General features: G+C 42.2%; 1 protein-coding gene across 6 annotated transcripts in view; it reads right to left on the bottom strand.

Moving 5' to 3' along the window:
• Positions 1 to 23974, bottom strand: part of LOC121279003 (coiled-coil domain-containing protein 102A-like) — a 638600-nt gene that overhangs the window by 486540 nt on the left and 128086 nt on the right. For all 6 annotated transcript variants that reach the window (XM_041189720.1, XM_041189721.1, XM_041189725.1 and 3 more), the window contains one exon: positions 10194 to 10302. In XM_041189720.1, the coding sequence (XP_041045654.1) occupies positions 10194 to 10302 (109 nt within the window). The remainder of the gene's footprint in view (positions 1 to 10193; positions 10303 to 23974) is intronic.

Below are 23974 nucleotides of genomic sequence, written 5' to 3'. Positions count from 1 at the left end.
TGTGGGTGAAGGGCTATTATAATATAGTTCATCTTTTTTTTATTTATTCAGGGGACGTGGGTTTCTCTGGCTGAGCCAGCATTTATTGCCCATCCCTAGTTGCCCTTAAGAAGGTGGTGGTGAGCTGCCTTCTTGAACCGCTGCAGTCCATGTGGTGTAGGTACACCCACAGTGCTGTTAGGAAGGGAGTTCCAGGATTTTGATCCAGCAACAGTGAAGGAACAGCAATATATTTCCAAGTCAGGATGGTAAGTGACTTGGAGGGGAGCTTCCAGACCATGGTGTTCCCATCTATCTGCTGCCCGTGTCCTTCTAGGTGGTGGTGGTTGTGGGTTTGGAAGGTACTGCCTAAGGAGCCTTGGTGTATTTCTGCAGTGCATCTTGTAGATGGTACACACTGCTACTACTGTGCATCGGTGGTGGAGGGAATGGATGTTTGTGGATGTGGTTCCAATCAAGCGGACTACTTTGTCAAGCTTCTAGAGTGTTGTGAGAGCTGCACTCATCCAAGCAAGTGGGGAGTATTCCATCACACTCCTGAACAGTACCTTGTAGATGGTGGACATGCTTTGGGGAGTCACACGATTCTTAGCCTCTGACCTGCTCTTGTAACCATAGTATTTATATGGCTAGTCCAGTTCAGTTTCTGTTCAGTGGTAACCCCCAGGATGTTGATAGTGGGAGATTCAGTGATGGTTGGATTGTCTCTTGTTGGAGATGGTCATTGCCTGACACTTTTGTGGCCCAAATGTTATTAACCACTTGTCAGCCCAAGCCTGGATATTGTCCAGGTCTTGCTGCATTTGGACATGGACTGCTTCAGTATCTGAGGATTCGCAAATGGTGCCAAACATTGTGCAATCATCAGCAAAAATCCCCACTTCTGACCTTATGATGGAAGAGAGATCATTAATGAAGCTTCTGAAAATGGTTGGAATGAGGACACTACCCTGAGGAACTCCTGCAGTGATGTCCTGGAGCTGAGGTGACTGACCTCCAACAATCACAACCATCTTCCTTTGTGCTAAGTATGACTCCAACCAGAGGAGAGTTTTCCCCCTGATTCCTATTGACTCCAGTTTTGCTAGGGCCACACTCAATGAAATGCTGCCTTGATGTCAGACGCTCTCACCTCACATTGGGAGTTCAGTTCTTTTGTCTATGTTTGAACCAAGGCTGTAATGAGGTCAGGCCATGGCAGACCCAACTGGGCATCAGTGAGCAGGTTATTGCTAAGCAAGTGCCTCTTGATAGCACCGTTGATGATGCCTCCCATTACTTTACTGGTAATCGAGAGTAGACTGATGGGGCGGTAATTGGCCAAGTTGGATTTGTCCTGCTTTTTGTGTACAGGACATACCTGGGCAACTTCCCACATAGCCAGGTAGATGCCAGTGTTGTAGCTGTACTGGAACAGCTTGGCTAGGGGCACGGTAAGTTCTGGAGCACAGGTCTTCAGTCCTATTGTCGGAATATTGTCAGGGCCCAAAGCCTTTGTAGTATCCAGTGTCTTCAGTTGTTTCTTGATCTCACATGGAGTGAATCGAATTGGCTGAAGAATGGCATCTGTGATGCTGGGGACTTCTGGAGGTGGTCAAGATGGATCATCCACTTGGCACTTCTAGCTGAAGATTGTTACGAATGCTTCAGCCTTATCTTTTGCACTGTTGTGCTGGGCTCCTCCATCATTGGGAACGAGGATATTTATGGAGCCTCCATCTCCAGTGAGTTGCTTAATTGTCCACCACCATTCACGACTGGATGTGGCAGGACTGCAGAACTTAGATCTGATCCATTGGTTGTGGGATCGTATAGCCCTGTCTATCACTTGCCGCTAATGTTGTTTGGCACAAAAGTAGTCCTGTATAATAGCTTCACCAGGTTGACACCTCATTTTTAGATATGCCTGGTGCTGCTCCTGGCATGACTTCCTGCAGTCTTCATTGAACCAGGGTTGATACCCTGGCTTGATGGTAATAGTAGACTGGGGAATATGCCAGGCTATGACGTTACAGATTTTGTTTGAGTACAATCCTGCTGCTGATGGCCCTCAGCGCCTCATGGATACCCAGTCTTGAGTTGCTAGATCTGTTCAAAATCCCATTTAGCACAATGGTAGTGCCTCACAACATGATGGAGGGTATCCTGATTATGAAGGCGGGACTTTGTCTCCTCAATGACTGTGCAGTGGTCACTCCTACCGACACTGTCATGGACAGATGAATCTGCGGCAGGCAGGTTGGTGAGGATGAGGTCAAGGATGTTGTTCCCTCTTGTTGGTTCCCTCACCATCTGCTGCAGGGCCAGTCTAGCAGCTATGTCATTTAGGACGCGGTCAGCTCGGTCAGTAGTGGTGCTACCTATGCCATGAGACCTCATGGGGACCAGACTTGTTGAGGACTTTATCTGTAAGATATGATTCCGTGAGGATGACTATGTCAGGCTGTTGCTTGACTAGTCTGTGAGATAGTTCTCCCAATTTTGGCATTAGCCCCCCCTCATATGTTAGTAAGGAGGACTTTGTAGTTTCGATGGGGCTGAGATTGTCGATGTCGGGTGATCTGTCCGGTTTCATTTCTTTGTTGTGACTTTGTAGCATTTTGTTACAACTGAGTGGCTTGTTAGGACATCTCAGGGGCATTTAAGAGTTAGTCACATTGCTGTGGGTCTGGGGTCACGTGTAGGCCAGACCAGGTAAGGACATTAGTGAATCAGATGGGTTTTTTACAACAATTGACAAAGGTTTCATGGTCATCATTAGTCTTTTAATTCCAGATTTTTATTGAATTCAAATTCCACCATCTGCTGTGGTGGGATTCGAACCTGGGTCCCCAGAGCATTCCCTGGGCCTCTGGGCTACTAGTCCAGCAACAATACCACCACACCATCGCCTCCCCGCTTATTGTTTAATGAATGTTCTATTCTTTTGTTAAAAGTTCACTGGCTGACTCCTGTGACTCTGTTCAATAACTATTCTCCACGTATCTACACAAACAAATAAAAGTTAGGATCTATCAATCTAGATTCCACTCAGGGATCAGGCTTGTCCAGGGGTAACTTCAGCTGAGATCATAACAGTAAGAACAATGCTGCTGTAACAACCTCTTCATTGTTTTTGGAAGCCGGGCATTGCACATGCTTCGTTTAACAAATGTGCTGCTTCGAATGGATACATTACATCAGAGAGCATAAAGAATGAAATATTATAGAGAATAAGAGGTTTCATCTGTTTGGAGTTTGGAATTGTCAAATAACATTACAATATAATTTCAAATCATTATTATACAGCATTAGGCCAGAGTTTAAGAGTGGTGCTACTTTTTTGATACTAGGCTCTAAGTAACCTTAAAAAGGTAATTAGATTGTTGCTTTAAAAACAGAAGAGTGGGACTTGACTTTCATGGGGAGAAAGCTCTAGTACAGGCCTGCTTCTGTGGCATCTCACAATTCTCATTACTTCAAACCACCAGCAGCTTTGGCAATGCAGTATATAACAGTATATAACAGAAATAACACCACCACATGCCTCAGAGAAGCTCAATTTATACTGAAGGGTTTAAGTTTGAGGTGTAATTAAACTTGCCTGGCAATCTTATGTTAAAACAGAACTCTCACAACAGATTGCACTTATGCAATTTTTAAATTCCTATAAATTTCATAATCATTTCACACATCATTTGACAGTTCACCAGCTATTGTTGCAGATAAATGTGGGAATTCATTTGGAAAAGATGTTAGTGGAAGAGATCAGGTTAAGTCATGCAGAAAAATCAAATTGTATGGTTTTAAAATTAGCCATCATCTCAAATTGAGATGAGATCAGGATCAGGAAACTCAAAGAGATCAGGTTTAGCTAGAATGAAAACTTCAAAAATAGCCATTGTACTTTGCCTAAAATATACTTTCAAAGTAAAGGCCACAAACACAGAGTTTTATTCTTCAAAACATTCCACTGCTACCACACATGGGAGCTTGAAACAGAAAGAAAGACTGAGACTATTCTTGTGGAGCATTGAAAATGCTCAAGTAGTTAACAAAATACTGAAGATCTTTCAATGAGGTCAATATTTCAATCTGGTACATCAACTGATTTTAAACAACCAAGGCTAACAATTACAAGCAAAACAGTGAATAGAGAGCGAAATTTATAGCACTGATGTGTTACAGTTTACTGCCCTATTTATCTTCATGGAAAACCAAAGTGTCCATAGGTAGACCCATATTCTCTATGAACCAAAATCAACAATTTAAAGTATGTACTCAAATAGAATGTTTCATTTGCAAATAATATTCAATGTAGTTGCATGGTATGGCCACCTGATATCTTTAATAGATGACAAAAACAGCTCTGTTAGATCAATAATTCAGGCTGAAATTATAGTTGTGGTTTATTTCAATAAATACAGAAGCAAAATCAGATGTGCTGTACTTGGCTTAGTTCGCATTTATATTTTAAACCACAACATAAAGTATGCAAATTCTTAATGGTGATGAGATTGAATGAAGGCATGGATTTGAGAAATCAAAGCAGAGGAGATGAGAAAGATTTAGGTAAAGTTTACAATCAAGAGAACAGAACAAGTTTCAGCAAGAAAATTGGCTGGGAATTTGACAGGTTAGTAGATGATAAGGGTTTTGCAAAAATGGTGGAAGGGTTGCTAGAGTCTGAGGCGTTCAAAAGGGGAGAGAGTGCAAATGGAGATTTGAAGCAAAATCTTTAGCTCAGCAGGTGGATGTGCGCCCGACCTGCTCGAGTGTGAAATGACCCGTGTTGACGTCGGCCGAGCGTGCCAACGCACAATCGCGCAATAGTTCAGCCAGCAGTCGCGCACCGGAGTCGGCAGCGTGCCCACTGACAAATAAAAGGCCTGTTAAGGCCATAAACAATCAATTAACTTTAATTTTTCGCTGCCTATCCAACATTACAGTTGGCGAGCAGGTGAAAAGGCCAAGCTGCCTTTGCATTTTTTTGGAAACCTCATCCAGGTGCAGGATGAGATCTCCAAAATCAAATAAAAATAAAAGTTTTAAAAGTTAATTAATAACATGTCCCTGCTGATGTAACAGAGTCACATGAGGGGACAAGTTTCATTACATTTTCATTTTTTTCTATAACTCCTCATCTACCTGAGGCAGCTCTGTGCCTCGGGGAGAATATGAAGCGCACTCGCACACATGTGTGAAGGTCACGCTAGCCCTGCTCGCTCTCCTCCCCCCACCCGCACAAGCAGCATTGAGGGCTGCCACTCGTGTTTCACGCTGGGTGGGCCTTAATTGGCAATCAGTCCTGATCGCGGGCGACAGTCGGCTTCCCAACCGCCCCCGCCCACCCCCACCGAGCCCACCTGACATGGGTGAAATTCTGCCCTTGAGACGGTGCAAAATGGGACATTGAGTTGGGAGCTATACAGTTGGTTTTTCTCCAGTGTTAGCTCTATGCCTCTCAGAATTACTGTATAGTATTGCAAATAGAGGAATTGGTTCAATGATTCTTTTTCAACTCAAAGGGAACAATAAGAAAACATTCAAAAGTCATTAAGTTATCTAGCTGGTCAATTTCACAAGTGACAGACGATATAGTCACATTTAAAGTAATAACATTATTTATCAGTGAAGGCACCAAAGTAATTTGTTGATGAATCACTGAGTTAATATAGATATACTGAGAAAAATTGCTTATTTGTCAAGGTAGAGTAACATTTACTTTACACAACAGAAAACTAACATGAACTGAAATGACATGAGCAAGCATTTGGCATAATTTTAAGGTTAATGATGATCTACAATCAGGGGAAGGTTGAGATTTGTACATGACATGCCCAACCAGAAACTGAAAATTATTTAATTTTTGCACTGTAGAATATCAAAGCGGTATAAAATTGAAATGCTTAATATTACAGTAAAGCGCAGAGATAATCTACAAACACATTTTTCCCCTCTCTCCAACTTTATGAAACTATGAAGAAAATTAATTATTTTTCCAGTGTTTTTTGGTCAGGGTTGAATAGTGAAACATAGGAGCCTTGAACTTTACGGAGAGGGTGCAGGAAGAGAGTGATGGTGCGGAGTAAACTGCAAGAGCAGGTTCCTGCTGAATTTAATGACAGGACTACATTATAATTCTTTCTTCCATTTCCTGCCCAGCAGTTGGTCAGATTGATGGAAAAACTACTGGTAGGAGACCAAGTTGGTGATCCTCGGGGATGGTCCCCAGAAATCGAGTAAGGGTGAGCAGGAGATCCAGGCTTGGGGCAGGGAGTGCAGCAAATCGCAACCAGAAGGTATGGGATGGGAAATCGTGGCTTCTTCAGAGGAAGTCACTGATCATGGTGGACGAAGATAGAGGCCACGATTAGCAGGTGGGAGTCCTTGCTCCTCCCAGCCCACAAGATGTGCTATAAATGGCATTTAGCTTCTTGAGCCAGAAGCTCCCACCTCCTTTTCCCTGCTGGGATTCCCGATCCCTTGTTAACATGCACAGAAACTTGTAAATTTAAACAGGTTCCCCATTCAACTTCAAGAGCCAGATTTAAATATGTAAATGAGGTAGGGCACTTGGATGTAACAAATCTCGCCCATGTAAAATGGCAAAGGGTGCATACAGAAGTTTGGTGGCATGTTTCCCATAAACTTTTTAAACTTCCCTTCCACCACCACCACCCCCAACATTCTATTGGCCGTTGTCTGGTGATATTGGGGCTAAAATGTCCATGCGGGTGGATTAGGTTCTTGGGAATGCTCTGGTAATTTTAAATAAAATAGAAAATCAGAGGAATACTTTCACAAAGCTACAGTTGTAGTAAAAGTCAAAAAGAAAGTTCAACAAGAATGAATGAGATTAGCAACAATACCTCAACCATGCAGATTGGGAAGCTCCCAGACTGAGTCCATAATCTGTGCTGCACTGGGTAATATCAACGGGGGTTCCACTGGGAATGCTGCAAGTTGCCCCAATATCCCAAGATAGTATGGGGAACAAACTAGCCAGATGTTTCCTTTCTTTCTCGAAAGCGCCCATTTGCCAATGGTCAGTAAAAACAGAATGATAATGTAGCTTGCTGACTTTCATTGTCTAAACTGATACATAAAGAACATCCATTTGCCCAAGTTCCCAGAGGGCCACCAATGCCTGTGGAACTGTCTTTTAGTATGAGTCAATGAGCAGATTTTCCTCTCCGTTTACCCTGAAAACAGGCACAGATGGGAACCAGCAGAGCACTAAATCAGATAGAAATCAGTGCCATCCGATTTCCACTTATTTCTGGCCCCGTTGATTTCCTGGTCACTGAGAGGTAAACAGTGAATGTTTCCGTTCAAAGTTGGTGTGAGCTTTACTTACATATTAAATGTAGGATGGGGGCTCCCTGCATGTGGCTCCCTGACACCCAAGTATAACCCACTCAAGAAACTTGGTTTCCAGGATTGATCGGGGCGGATCTTACAGTGGAATGCATGGTGAAATTGAGGGAGGCCGAAGCAGAGGGGCATTTAGGCAAAGGTTGGAATCATAACAATGGAACATACTTCAGTAAGAAAATTCATTCGGAACTTGAGAGGGCAGTGGGTGAAAAGGGGAGTGCTTTATATCGCTTCCAGACTATATTTATTAACTTGTTATTTATTGTTTCTTTTCCCTACTGGAATTTCCAAATGGGTTTCTAATCTTCAAAGCTGTTTGGAAGAACAGAAGGGACTACAGGGGGATGTCTACCTGCCCAAGAGGTGGTCCATGCCCTCCTACTGGGATCACATTCCTGCGTGTGCAGAAACAAGTGAAAGGATCCCATTTTGGTAGATGTTGCGCTAGTGTAGGCATCTCTTCCCAAAGAGAGCTGCACCACCAGCCATCTGATATCATCACAGTGATGTGTGAATGCCTAGGTAACCATTATTTTTGTCAGCCTCCATGTTGCACTGCATGAAAGAATGCATTGCCGGATTTCTACATCCACCAAGATGCCTCTAAGCACACCTATCTAGAAAGGACAGTGGTGATCTTTCTTCTCAGGGCCTGGTCAGAAGGGAGGCAGATGCAGAGCTGTGTCATCTGCTTCAGGAAACATAAGAACACAAGAAATGGGAGCCACAGTAGGCCATTTGCCCCTTTAAGGCTTCTCCACCATTTAATAAGATCATGGCCGATCTTCTACCTCAACTCCACCTTCTCAAATAATCCCCATATCTTTTCATTCCCTGAGTTCCCAAAAAAATCTATCACCCTTAGTCATGAATATACTCAACAACTGGGCATCCACAATTCTAAGGGGTCAAGAATTCCAAACATTCACAACCTCTGAGTGAAGAAATTTCTCATCACCTCAGTCCTAAATGGCTGACCCCTCATTCTGAGACTGTGACCCTGTGTTCTAGATACCCCAGTCGAGGGAAACATTTCCTCAGCATCTATTCTGTCAAATCCCTTTTTCAATAAGATCGCCTCTCATTCTTCTAAATTCCAGGGAATGTAGGCCAAGTCTACTCAAGCTCTTTTCATTAGAAAATCCCCTCATCCCAGGAAACAGTCCAGTGAATCATCACTGCACTCCTTCTAGGACATGTATGGCCTTCCTTTGGTAAGGAGACCAAATCTCATACAGTACTCCAGATGTGGCCTCAACAATGCTCTATATAATTGGAGTAAGAGTTATTTACTCTTTTATTCCACTCCGTTTCTAACGAAAGCTAACATACCATTACCCCTTCTAATTACTCGCTGTACCTACATGCTAACTTGCTGTGATCCATGTACAAGAACACAAAGGCCCCTCCTAATGCAAATATTTCCATTCTTTCACATTCAAAAAATATTCTGTTTTTTTTTTGGTTTACCTACTGAAGTGGGTAACCTCACACTTTGCCACAAAGTATTCCACCTGCCATGTTCTTGCTCAGTCACTTAACCTGTCAATATCCTCTGCTGCCTCTTTGCATCCTCCTGACCACTTATTTTCCCACCTAACTTTGTATCATCAGCATATTTGGAAATGTGACATTTAGTCCTCTCATATGAGTCAATAATACAGATTGTAAATAGCTGAGGCCCTACTATTGATCCTTATGGTACCTCGCTAGTTACAACCTACCAACCCGCATATGTCCCATTTATTCCTACTCTCTGTTTCTGTCCATCAACTGAACCTCATTCCATGCTAGGATATTACCTCCAATCCCATGAGTCCTAATTTTGTGCAATAACCTTGTATGCAGCATCTTAATAGATGCTCTTTGAAAATCCAAATACACTGCATCCAACAGTTGACTTTTATCCATCCTCAAAACTCTAACAAATTTGTCAAACATGATTTCTCTTCCATAAATCCATGTTGATTAAGCTTAATCATACTCTGATTTTCTAAGTGCCCCATTACCGTCTTCCTAATAATAGATTCTATCATTTCGCCTATTACTGATATTAGGATCACTGGCCTATAGTTGCTCATTTTCCCTCTTCTTCCTTTTAAAAGGAGGTTTGTGCTTGCTATGCTCTGGGGCTGTTCTTGAATCTAAAGAATTCCAAAAGATCAAAACCAATAGATCCACTATCTCTGCAATTACCTTTTTACAATTCTAAAATATAGGTCACCAGGTCCAGGGAATTGTTGATCCTTAGTCCCATTAATTGCTCCAATACTATTTACAGCAATACTGATTTTTTTTAAGTTCCTCATTCTTGCCGGACCCTAGGTTCCCCATTATTTCCGGAATGTCTTATGTGTCGTCAACCGCGAAGACAGATACGAAGTTTTTGCTTAATGTCTCTGCTGTATCCTTATTCCTCAAGATAATTTCACCTGTCTCTGCCTCCTGTGGGCCAACTTTTACATTCACTGAAAAGGGCATCTTTTAATGGGTATCTGCTTTGCCATGCATCAAAAGGCTAGCACATGTAATGAGAGCCTGAGATGAAGCTTAGCTCAAACTCTGTACAGGTATATTACTCCTCAATTAATTAGGAATGATGAAAGCGGAAACTCTTTATAAACGTTTGATGAGGGTGTCATCATTTTGTAAGTTCTCCCAATGTCCCCGAGTTTAAGCCAGGAATAAAATATTCTTTGACCTGATTTTGTACCACAATTTCTTGAAAAGTAATGACCTTCAAAATTCCCAGTAAGTTAACAAAATCAATTGAAGTACCCAATGACTGGCAAATGGGCTAACTGTACATTATTAGTTTTCTTCTAGTTTCACACCTGTTTTAGGATCTCCTGCTTGGACTTGTTCAGGTCTTCATATTTAACTTTCCACTGAGATACATCTGTTTCCAGTTTTTCAATCTGCCTTCCAAGTGTGGCTTTGTCCCTGTGTGAAAAACGCAATAAACGCCAATTTGTTGGAAGTGATATACTTATAGTTTACAAACTACTGAGAAATAAATGTTTAAAAAGAACCTTACAATGCACTGATAAACTTGCAGCAAACCATGTAATAACGTGATCTGAGCATTTGTGGTTGTTCCAGTATTTCACTAAATGCCAATATTTCATGTTTGTCATTTAGAAACATTCCTTTAACAATTAGTATTTTCCAATTAATCAATTAACCAACCAATCTGAAGCAGCTGCTCCATCCAAAGTGCTGAATAAAGAAAGGACATGTTTTTATATAGCAGCTTTCACAACTTCAGGCAGTCCCAAAGCACTTCCCAGCCAATTAAATAATTTGGAATGCAGTAACTATACAAGCTAAGGAGTGGGATTAATTGGATAGCTCTTTCACAGTGCTGACACAGATATGATGGGCCAAGTAATAACATAAGAACATAAGGAATAGGAGCAGAGGTAGACTGCTCCACAATTCAATATGATCATGGTTGATCTTCAGCTTCTACTCCACTTTCCTTATATCCCTTGATTCCTTGAGAGACCAAATATCTGTCTGTCTCTGCCTTAATATACTCAATGCTGGACATCCACAAGCCAATTCCAAATATAACAATACAGAATTTCAAAGCTTCGTAATCTTCTGAGTGAAGAAGTCTGAAGTGATTGAACTTTTATCTTGAAACAGCTCATGTTCTGGATTCACCAGCCAGCGGAAACAACTTCTCAGGGTCTACTCTGTCAAGCCCTTTCAGAATCTTTGTATGTTTCAATGAGATCACCTCTCATTCTTTGTGGTGTACATAAACGATTTGAACATAAATGTAGGGGGTATAATCAAGAAGTTCGCAGATGACACAAAAGTTGCTAGGGTGGTAAATAATGAGTAGGATAGCTGTAAACTGCAGGAGGATATCAATGGACTGGTCAGGTGGACAGAGCAGTGGCAAATGGAATTCAACCCAGAAAAGTGTGAGGGAATGCACTTGGGGAGAGCTAACAAGGCAAGGGAAAGTACTGAAGATCAGAGCAACCTTGGTGCAAATATCCATAGATCCCTGAAGGTAGCAGGGGAGGTGGATAAGATGGTTAAGAAGGCATATGAGATACTTGCCTTTATACGCCAAGGCACAGAATACAAAAATAGGGAGGTTATGCTGGGACTGTATAAAACGCTGGTGAGGCCACAACTGGAGTACTGTGTTCAGTTCTGGTCAGCACATTATAGGAAGGATGTGATTGCACTGGAGAGGTGCAAAGGAGATTTACCAGGATTCTGCCTGGTTTGGAGGGTCTGAGCTATGAGGAAAGATTGGATAGACTGGGGTTCTTTTCCTTGGAGCAGCGAAGGTTGAGAGGGGATCTGATAGAGGTGTATAGGATTATGAGGGGCATGGATAGGGTGGATAGGAAGGCACTTTTTCCATTAGTAGAGAGATCAATAACCAGGGGGCATAGATTTAAGATAAGAGGTGGAAGGCTAAGAGGGGAGTTGAGGAGAAATCTTTTCACCCAGAGGGTGGTGGGAGTCTGGAACTCACTGCCAAGGTGGTTGAGTCAGAAAGTTTCGTAACACTTAAGAAGTATTTAGATAATCATTTGCATTGCCATAGCCTTCAGTGTTATGGACCAAGCGCTGGAAAATGGGATTAGTGTAATCAGATCCTTATTGACCGGCGCAGACACAATGGGCTGAATGGCCTCCTTCTGTGCTGTTGATGCCTATGGGTCTTCTCAACTCCAGAGAGTATAGGTCTAATTTGCTCAGCCTCTCATCCCAGGAACCAATGTAGCAAACCTTTGCTGAACATCCTCCTAGGCAAGTATATCCTCCCTTCCAATATTGAGGACAAAACGGTAATCCAGGGGAAGAATTTTCCCATTGGCGAGTGGGGGCGGGGCCCATTTGCCGACACAAATAACGCACGGTGACGTCAGGCAGGGGTCCTGACATCACTACGCGTCGTTTAGATTTTCTGTTAGAACTGTCAAAAGCCTATTAAAGGCCATTTAAAACCTAATTAATTCAATTTAATGAGCTGCCTGTCCAACCTTAAGGTTGGCAGGGGGCAGGCAAAGAGCCCAGGCGGCCTTCGCATTTTTCATGAAACCTCATCCAAGGGCGGGATGAGATTTCATAAAGTGTTTTAAAATCTAATAAAAATTTATACATTTATTCTTTGACATGTCCCAGTTCATGTGATGGTGTCACATGAGGGGACGTATTTTAAAAACCTTTATTTAAAACTTTAGCACTGAAACTCCGTGCCTCGGGGTGACCTCTGCGCTCTTTCACGTGCATGCGCGAAACAGCACAGGGAGCCTCTCAAGGAATCCCCTGCGCCCACACAGCGCTTCCGGGCGAGCGTCAAACTGGGCGTACCTTAATTGGCCCGCCCACGTAAAATGAAATGGCGGCATGTCCCCGATTGGGTTCGCGCCCACCCTCATACAAACCCCCCATAATGGGGGGGGGGGTGGGTGGAATTTCTGGCCCAGGTGTGCTCTCATCAAAGCCTTAATCATTTGTAGCAACACTTTTATATTTTTGTATTCTAGTCCTCTTGCAATAAATGCCCACATGCCATTTGTCTTCTGAGCATGGTGTATCTGCATGCTAACTCTGTGTGTTCCTTGTACAAGTACACCAAGTCTCTCTCCACATCAACATTCAGAAGATTCAATTCTTTTAAAAATATTCTATTTCTCTATACTTACTTCCAAAGTGAATAATCTCACACTTCCCCACATTATACTCCATCTGCAACCATGTTACCGTCTATATCTCTTTGCAGCCTCTTTTGGTCCTCCTCACAGCTTAAGTCCTCATCTAGTTTTGTATCGTCAGCAAACTTAGATATTTTACTCTCAGTCTCTTTGTCTAAGTCATTACAGGTACAGTGTCACAAATCCGAAAATTGGAGATGTCCAAAAAGCTACCGTGCATGAATTTTAATTCATTAAATTAGTAAAATAACTTAGCTTGTTGCTGCACTGGCGCGGTGGCGTGTCGGGCTAGTTACCAGCTTTGCGTGCCGGTCTCTCCCTGCACTCCGTGTGGTCTGAGCGATTCTTGACCCCACCTGACCTGAACCATCTGACCTGAAATCTGGCAAGATCTGAAATACAGCATAGACTCAGTCCTGCGGTTGCCGGTTTACAGGCACTGTATCTGTAATATGAATTGTAAATGGCAGAGCACCCAACACTGATCCTTACAGCACTCCACTAGTTAGAGCCTGCCAACTTGAAAATGACCTGTTTAATTCTATTCTGTTTCATGTTCATTATCCAATCCTCCATCCATTATTATCCCCAATCCCACGAAACTTTACCTTGCATATTAACCTTTTGTGAGGGAACTTACTGAATGCTCTTTGGAAATCTGAGTATACTACCTGTACTTGTTCCCCTTTATCTATCATGCTAGTTATAGCCTCAAAAAGCTCTAAATCAATTAGTCAAACGTGATTTCTCTTCCATAAAATCATGTTGAGTCTGCCTGATCATACTATGATTTTCTAAAAGATTCTATTATTTTTCCAAATGCCTAATGACAGGCTAATTGGCCCATAGTTCCCCATTTTTTTTATCTCTCGCTCTCCTCTTTTGAATTGCAATGTTACATTTGCTAACTTTCAAACTGCTGGGACCATTCTAGAATCTAGGGAATTTTTGAAAATCGTAACCAGTGCATCACTATCTCCGCAGCTGATTCTTTTAGACTTTTAGGATGTAGGCCATCAGCATCTGAAGATTTGTCAGCTTTTAGTCCCTCAAGTTTCTCTAATGCTTTTTCTCTGATTATATTAATGACTTTAACTTCCTCACTTTTATTAGCCCTTTGGTTACTCTCTACTTCTGGTATGTAATTTGTGTCTTCTACTGTGAAGACAGATGCAAAATATTTGTTGAACATCATTGCTATTCCCCATGATAATTTCTGTTTGTGTCTCTCTAAGAGACCAACATTTACTTTAGCTACTCTCCTTTTTATATACTTGTAAAAGCTCATGCAATTTGTTTTTTTTAATATTCCTAGATAGTTTAGTATCATATTCTAAATTTTTCCCTTTTTACCAACTTCTTGGTTGCCTTTTACTAAAACTCTCCCAATCCTCAGTCTTATTACTATTCTTCATAACATTCTAAGCCACAGATGGATTTTTCTGAGTTTTTTTTCTAATGCAATCTATTTTTTGCTCAACATTTTGAATTGTTTCTTTAAAATTTTCTCACTGTTTACCATCATACCTTTTAGTTCAATTTACCCAATCAATCTTAGCCAGATGTCCCCTCGTATTTATGTAGCTGGATTTAAGGGTAAAGTATCTCAAAAATTTGAACAACAGGTCAAGCTAACCATTTCATGCTGCTACTGTGCAGTGGCAACACAAATGGTGTTTTCCACTAACAGGATGCTGCCATCAAGCCAAAGAAGACTCTCGACCTACCACACAAATGAGTAATGTGGTATATGAATTTCATTGCTGGAGCAATGCAAAGTACATAGAGTGTACATTCCAATGTATCAAACAGCACACCCCATTGGCTGTTCACAAAAGGCACACTGGTGATCATACACAACCAGCCCGTGCTTGCAAAACTCAGAACATGATGTCTAAAATTAGATTTAATTCCATGATTGGGTAACACTTGCTAAACAATCCTGAATGTGCTAGGAATTACACTAACAACCAATTTAAGATTATCAGTCAGCTCACTTACACCTACTAGAAGCTACATATTTTCATGTGCAAGGACCTGTCCTCTGCAGGCAGTAGGAATATATCCAGCCATTGCGTTTTTTTTGAAAAAACAAAAATATGGGGGACAATAGCTCCCTGGCATATTTGTCATGGCAACATCTTGATCAATCAGAGCCAACTTGTCAACCAATCACCACTCTTATCTCATGTAGTATAAATTGTTGTTCCCTTTGAAATTTGGTATTCTTGCATCTCTCATGATGAGTGCAAGATGAGAAGCTTCAACAGCATGTCTTTTTTCAGCAATACTCAAGTTCTGTACTACTAAGTGACTATTAGGACACTTATTTCATTGGTGATCTGCAAGAGAACCCTTCTCTCTCACATCTTACAGTTTGATTTTCTGGATTTGAAATATTAAATAAAATGAGAAAAGGTAGGAAATAATCAAAATCTAAATCAATATCAAATGTTCCTTCCTACAAATATGACGCTGAACCTGGAAGACTGCAGCAAGCTGTTCCAAATCTTAACTGTAGACACCCTGAACCTCCAAAGTAATTTATCAAAGCTGCAATTGCTAGAAATATTGTCAGGCAAACTGGATAAGTTTGGGACACTGCATGCTAATATCGAAGGAGGAGAATAAGAGGCCCTGCACATTCAGAAATCAAATAGGCTTGAAAATGTGATTCTGCACTTGTCTCAGTCTCCCTTTTTAACCAATGGTACAGCCAACTCTTCTGCAAGCTGTACTGAGAGTTTAATATGTAGCTACATTGACCTGATGACATTTCTAAAGCAAACTAATTGGTAGAAGTCACGCTTCATCTGCCTTTCTGACATACTGTCCAAATGAACAAATATCAAGGTGCCCTAACTCAACAATAAATGCAGTGACCTGAGACAAGCAATGTTATGTGGACATCTGGATGTGTCTCCTGCAGGCAAATGAAATCAGCCAGAACCAATAATGCTCATTGCCAGTGTGACCTTTAAACATCAAGGCACAAATGACTTCCAGCAGCCTTGATGATCTCGCAGTCCCTTCTGAGCTCATTAGAGAAGTTTGGCATTGTCTATTTTATCAGCCTCATAACGAGATCGTCTCTCCGTTTCAAGAAGGAAACCCTACGTTAGTACACAGGCCTCTAGGTCTTTCTCAGCAAATGGGTAAAAACCACCTCCCACCTTCCCTTGAAAGGGAAGTTGAAGGTGGCGATATTCCCATGCACCTGCTGCCCTTGTCCTTCTAGGTGGTGGAGGTCATGGGTTTCAAAGATGCTGCCTAAGGAGCCTTGCTGAGTAGCTGCAGTGCATCTTGTAGATGGTACACACTGCTGCCACTGTGTGTCATGGTGGAGGGAGCAAATGTTGAAGGTGATGAATGGGTTGTCAATCAAACAGGCTGCTTTTTCCTGGATGGTGTCCAGTTTCTTGAGTGTTGATGGTGCTGCACTCATGCAGGCAAGTAGGAATTATTCCATCACACTCCTGACTTGTGCTTTGGGGAGTATGGAGGCAAGTTACTCTCCACGGAATTCCCAGCCTCTGACCTGCTTTTGTAGTCACAACATTTATATGGTTAGTCCAGTTCGGCTTCTGATTAATGGTAACCTGCTGCATGTTGATAGTGGAGGATTCAGATGGTAATGCCATTGAATGTCCTAGGGAGATAGTTGGATTATTTCTTGTTGAAGGTGGTCATTGCCTGGCACTTTGTGGCATGAATTTTACTTGCCACTTATTAGCCCAAGCCTGAATATTGTCCAGCTCTTCGTGCAGAGAGTTTTCTCTGTGTCTGGTGCGTTCATTAATAAATTCATTGCGGCTCTCGGGTAACAAGAAATGTGTTTGAAGTCTTCCAGTTTGCACCAGTGCCTTTTTTATATGATCATTATAGTCAAAATGTAATTATAGTTGATTAATAATTCAGTGCAAAAGATGCGGCTGAAACATTTGCAACCATCTTCGGCCAGAAATGCCAAGTGGATAATCTACCTCTGTCTTCACCTGAGGTCCCCACCATCATAGATACCAGTCTTCAATCAATTTGATTCACTCCATATTGTATCAAGAAATGGCTGAAGGCATTGGATACAGTAAAGGTCCTGACAACATCCTAATTGTAGTACTGAAGACTTATGCTCCAAAACTAACTGTGCCCTTAGCCAAGCTATTCCTGTACCAAAACACCAGAATTAGTCCAGTAATGTGGAAAATTGTTGAACACATATGTTGTGTCCACAGAAAGCAGGACAAATCAAATCACCACCCCATCACTGTACTCTCTATCATCAGCAAAACGATGGAAGGTATTGTCAACAAGTGGCACTTACTCAGCAACAACCCACTCTCCAATGCTCAGCTTGGGTTCCACCAGGACCAACCAGCACCTGACCTCATTGCAGCCTTGGTCCAAATATGAAGAAAAGAGCTCAATTTCAGAGGTGACGTGACAGCGACTGCCCTTGATATCAAGGCAGCATTTAACCATGTGTGGTATCATAAAATCTAAGTCAAAGGGAATTAAGGAGATAATTCTCCGTTGGTTGGGGTCATACTAAGCACAAAGGAAGGTGGTTGTGGTTGTTGGAAATCAATCATCTCAGCCCCATGACATCTCTGCAAGAGTTGCTCAGGGTAGTGTCCCAAGCCCAACCATTTCAGCTGCTTCATCAATGACCTTCTCTCCATCATAAGATCAGAAGTGGGGATGTTCGCTGATGATTGCACAATGTGCAGCACCATTCGCTGCTCCTCAGACAATGAAGCAGTCCAAGCCTACAAGCAGCAAGACCTGAACAACATTCAGTTTTGGGCTGATAAGTGGCAAGTAACATATGTGCCACCCAAGTGCCAGGCAATGACCATCTTCAATAACAAAGAATCTAACCATCACCCCTTGACATTCAATGGCCTTACCATCGCCAAATCCCCCACTATCAACTTTCTGGGGCTTACCATTGGCCAGACATTTGACAGGGCCAGCCATACAAATACTGTGGCTATAAGAGCAGGTCAGAGACTGGGAATCCTGCAGTAAGTAGCTCACTTCCTGACTCCCTAAAGCCTGTCCACTATTTACAAAGCACAAGTTAGGAGTGTGATGGAATACTTTCAACTTGCCTGGATGAGCGTAGCTCCAACAACACTCAAGAAGCTCGACACCAGCCAAGGTAAAGCAGCCGCTTGACCTACACATCAGCACCACTTTAAGATTCACTCCCTCCACCATCCTCAACACACAGTGGTAGCAATATGTACCATACACAAGATGCAAAGCAGCAACTCACCAAGGCTCCTTCAACACGACCTTCCAAACCAGTGAACTCTTTCACCTAGAAGAACAATGGCAGCAGATACATGGGGACACCACTACCTGCAAGTTCCCCTCCAAGCTACACACCATCCTGACTTGGAACTATATCACTGTTCCTTCACTGTCATTGGGTCAAAATCCTGGATCTCTTTCCCTAATAGCACTGTGGGGGCACCTACACCACATGGACTGCAGCAGTTCAAGAACGTGGCTCACCACCACCTTCACAAGGATAATTAGGGGTAGACAATAAACACTGGCCTTGCCAGCGACATTCACATCCCAGAAATGAATAAATTTTAAAAATCATTAAAGCTTAAGAAATTGCCTTTGAATTTGTCACCCAGCTTAGTGAAACAAATTGGTATCTAAAATTTGCTTAAGAAATTCCTTGCACTTCTTTTTCCCATTTGTAAAACTATTATCAAACAGTGTGTGAAAGCCTTTATCACTTTTCAATTATCTTCTCGCAGCTATTCCTTTCATTTAGTATTCCTTCTGAGTGTTATTCTTTTCATGGCCTGCTGCAGTCTACAGTTGATCCAATTGGCATGACTAAGATTGCAAGAAAACATGAGTTGCTGCATCTTGCAGGAATATTCCACATGGGGAAGGTGGTGGCATAGTGGTATTGTCACTGGACTAATATTCCAGAGACCCGGGGGAACGCTGAGGGGACCTGGGTTTGATTCCACTTTGGCAGATGGTGAAATTTGAACTCTAAAAATCTGGAATTAAAAGTCTGATAATGACCATGAAACCACTGTCATAAAGACCGATCTGGTTCACTAATGTCCTTTAGGGAAGGAAATCTGCTGTCCTTACATGGTCTGGCCAACATGTGACTTCAGAGCCACAGCAAAGTGGTTGGCTCTTAAAATGCCCACTGATCAAAGGCATTAGGGATGGGCTAGCCAGTGATGCCGACATCCCATGAATAAAAAAATGTCTGCTGCACCTCTGGTGTCCCATCAGCAGGAGTGGAGGAAAGAAGTACACAGGGAAACGATTTTGGATGAATGTTATTTCCAGTTATAAGTCTATCTATATCATCCTGTCCCAGAGGTCCCACATTTGAAAACATTCTCAGCAGGAAAATTAGGTGGTTCATCATTCCTCTCTTTGTGCTCTTCCTGTTCCTGTGCTTCATCTCACCTTGCAGGAGGAGGGTTACCTGCATCTGCATTTTCCTCAACTTGGGACTCAAACTGGTGCTGCTCTCATCCATTGTCACTGGTACCCGATGCGAATGTGTTAATCTTTCACCACTCTCTTATCTCTGAACTCTGCCTTCTCTGAATACTGTGAACATTTCTCGTGGCACTGAGTTGTTTTCCGTTATTAAATAATGAAAATTACAAGTACCCATTTCTTAAATTTCATTCAATTATAATCTCTAGCAGTTTGTGAAATTGAACAACATTGACAACAAAGCTCAGCACATGCACATGAATCCCAATGAAGGTGATATACTGAGACCCAATTTCCTCCTGATGTACTTAGAACCTCAATGATTAGACAACGAATTGTATTTTTCTAAACACTTCTAAAATACCCACCTTTGTAACCGGAGACAGATATACATAGTTCCTGAGTGACCCCCAACACTCTCAGCAGGACCATTTACTCCAGACATTTTGGCATTGCTGAAATGGCGGAAACCTAGATATGGCCCCCGTAGCACAAATGCCCGTCAATGGTAAGCAACTGAACAGGTCTCTCCTACCACACAAACCACGGCATGGTCAGAATTAGAGAGGCACTTACGTCAAGAGGCTCCACAGGTTTTCAGCATTTCTATTTTTTTAAGCCTCACTTTTACATTTTGTATTTTGGATAGGTATGTAGCTTAAATTAAGCAGTTTGATGCATAGCATGTAGGCTGATCTTTCCAAGAAATTTACAAGTTGTAAGGAATTCGCCATCTTGGTATAAGGGCAAATTTTCTTATATAAATTGATTTGAGAAGGAAATTTAACAAACTTGTTGGCAGACTAAGAGTTAATATACTGTTGTTGTGATGCATTACACTTCATGAAGTACATCGCTTCATTCAATTATAATAATGAGGCAGACTGATTAACTTGTCAAACTATCAGATTTGCATTTTAATGTATATTGCAAACAGAGTAGACAAAGATGATCCTATTGCTATGAATTATATTCTACACTTGGCACTACAGATTCCTTCATGCATGATTTTATCATTTGTGATTTTTGAAGATGTTTTTGATCGCATCCTCTAAACGAAGAGACATTTGTTCCACCTGAGTGTACCATCACCACTGCCCAAACCCATTATACATAAATATTTGTGTAATGCAAAGTAACCAACGTTCACAACCTGTTAATAGTTGAGATTACCACATGGCAATTTACAGGGCAGAAGTTAAAAGAGAAACACGAGCTTCTGTAGCATTTCAGTGCCTCACTGAAATGTTTCAAAAGGTTACTATCAAAAGCTGTAGCAGTGGCAAATGTGAAAGCCTTTTTTTTTTTACACAGCAAGATCCTACAAACAACACCAAAACAGGTTAATCTGTTCTGGTGGTGTTGTTTGAGGCTGCATTGTTGGCTAGGAAACTGACATGACTCTTCAAGTAACATTCACCTGAGTCACTGACAGAAGCAGATAGGGTTTGGTGTAAAGAAGAATCTAACGATGCAGCACTGCTTCAGGGCAAGACTAGAGTGCCAGCCCAGAACATGAACTCAGACCTCCAGTGGAGCTTGAACTGACAACCTTCTGTGATATACTTGGCATGCTGGCCCAGGTTTTGTGGCAAGATTAACAGCGAGGCTACAAGTGTCACTATTACCAAAGAGTAAATTGGACAACTCTGGCATCCACAGACAAGCAGTTAAATGTGGAAATCAAATTTGCCCTACTCCTCCACAAGCTTTGTTACACTGCTATCGTGTTAAGAGAGTCAGCACTCAAATACATTAAGGTTGTGCAGTCGCAATGCTTACCATAGATACCTGCTAAACACGGCAGAAAGAGTTACGGCTTGTCCATTCAAGTACAATGTGAATTTTTATTAGTGTGATAAATCGCAATCTGCCTAAAAAAAACCTCCCTGGCACTGAAAATGTGCTTTATCATTATGGAGACTCAATCCTTCAGATTTTAACTGTTGTTGGAGATCTTAAAAAAGTTTTTTTTTAACGTTTTCTTGCTGTCTCTTTTATCCCTCTCTTAACCCAATTGTTCTCTTTCTCTTTTTATTCTGAGTAATGCTGAAAAAAGACAATGGGCGGAATCGTCCCAGATATGCACTAAGTGCGGTAGCGGGTGGGTACCACGATGGCGGGTCTTCACGCTGTATTGTCACAAACCCACCACATTATTTGTTTCCCAGGAAACAATAAGAAATAACAAGGGGAAGAAGACACTGGTAGGAGTAGTCTATAGGCCCCCTAACAGTAGCTTTTTACTGTAGAACATAGAATAAATCAGGAGATAATGAGAGCATGTAAAAAAGGCAGTATATTAATCATGGGTGACTTTAGTCTTTATGCAGATTGGGGAAAATCAAATTGGCAGAGGTAGCCATGAGCAAGAATTTGAAGAGTGTATTCGGGACAGTTTCCTAGAACAATATGTTGCGGATCCAACCAAGGATCAGGCTATTTTGGACCTAGTAATGTGTAATAAAGCAGGTTTAATAAACGATCTCAGAGTAAAAGATCCCCTAGGAAACAGTGACAATAACATGGAAGACTTTAGCATTTAGTTTGAGAGTGAGAAATCTAGTTCAGAAACAACTGTGTTAAACTTAAATAAGGGTAATTACAAAGGAATGAGGGCAGAATTGGTGCAGTGGACTGGGAAAGGAGTTTAGCAGAAAAGACAGTTGATAAACAATGGCAGACGTTTAAGAAAATAGTTCATGACTCACAACAAAGATATATCCCATTAAGGAAGGAGGATTCTGGGAAGGGGATAAACTAACCATGGTTAACCAAGGAAGTTAAGGATAATATCAAATTGAAAGAAAAATCATACAACTTGGCAAAGATTAGTGGTAAGCCAGAGGTTTAGGAAAGTTTTAAAAACCAACAGAAGATGACCAAAAAAATAATAAAGAGGGAGAAAATACACTTTGAGGGTAAACTAGCAAGTAATATAAAAATGGACAGTTTCATGGCAGCATCTCTAATGATAGGACCTTGATCACAGAGCACAAGCGAGCTACCCTCAGCCAGGCAGGTGTCAGGCATTCTCAGAGACTATGGAGTGCCGTCACTGCATGTTGTCATCATCCTCCTCCAATCAAGCGACCAGTAGGATCTCCACAACATCTCCATGACAGGAGCATTCTCACAGAGGGTATTTGTGCTGCCATAAGCCAGACTGGAGTCAAACATTCACAGATGCGAGGTGAGGATCTATGGGGTCACCTCACTGCATGTCATCATCATCCTCCACAAATCTAGCAGCTATAAGGGCCTCCCAAGTGTGACTGCCTCGTCTAGCCAGTGCGAGGGCCTCAACCCCATCATCATCGCCTCCGAGGACATCCTCACTGTCATCCCTATTGACGTCCGCCTCATCAGAGGAAACTTCCATCTCCTCTTCAGCCCAGCTCGTTTCCCCGTTGCAACGCCAGGTTATAAAGACTGCAGCGACAATGATGGTGCATGATACTCTCTGTGGACTATACAGCAGGGCTTCACCAGACCTCACCTTCAGCATCCCAATGGTCTGCTCCAGCAAATTGCGAGCTTCAGCATGAGCCTCATTATAGCATCACACTGCTGCAATCTGAGGCTGCTGCACGGGTGTCATCAGCCACGGCCTCTGCGGGTAGCACTTGTCCCCAAGGAGCCATCCCTGCAGCCTCTGTGGACCCTGGAAGTCTTCGGGGACCTGTGACCAACTGAGGACATAGGAGCCATGCACACTCTGGAAACCGTGTGCATGCCTGCAGGAAGCATTTCTGGTGTTCGCACACCAGTTGAACATTCAGCAAATGGAACCCCTTGCGGTTGATGTAGTCCACCGTGTGTTGCGATGGAGATCTGAGTGCCACGTGCGTGCAGTCGATCAACCCTGTACCTGTGGAAAACCCAAGAGCTGGGCGAATCCAATCATTCTTGCATCCTGGCTGTCCTGGTCCCGGGCAAAATGCACAAATTTGTGTGCCCTCACGAAGATGGCATCCGTGACCTCACTGCTGACCACAAAATCCGAGTCAATGTTTTCCCATGAGAAACCAAGGACAAAAATATGAATGCAACAGTGGAAAAATTGGGCATTTTGTGGTAATGCAAAACAGGCAATCACCTGACCAGTTTTTTTTAACCACTGAAGTCAATGGAAAAGAAACTCAAGCAGGGTGTAAAACATGCTGCCAATTCATTATAGGCTGTCTTGCACTCTTGTCCAAGACCAATTTAATCCCCAATGTGTGTAACTGTTTGTAATGGTCCCTCTCCTTTTATGTTTAAGAATTAGCTGTGGCAATATAAGTAAATTTCTATGGAGACTTTCCTGCTTGTCTACTCAAAATCATTTGCTCAAAACAATTGCCATCCCACACATGAAATCTGTTGCAGCCTTTTTCAGGTCCTAACGCCAAATCTATCTGGAAACTTCCAGCAAGCTATCAACATGC

The sequence above is a fragment of the Carcharodon carcharias genome, chromosome 6, assembly GCF_017639515.1.
Source record: "Carcharodon carcharias isolate sCarCar2 chromosome 6, sCarCar2.pri, whole genome shotgun sequence".
NCBI lineage: Eukaryota > Metazoa > Chordata > Chondrichthyes > Lamniformes > Lamnidae > Carcharodon > Carcharodon carcharias.
This window is presented reverse-complemented; position numbering and strand designations above follow the sequence as displayed.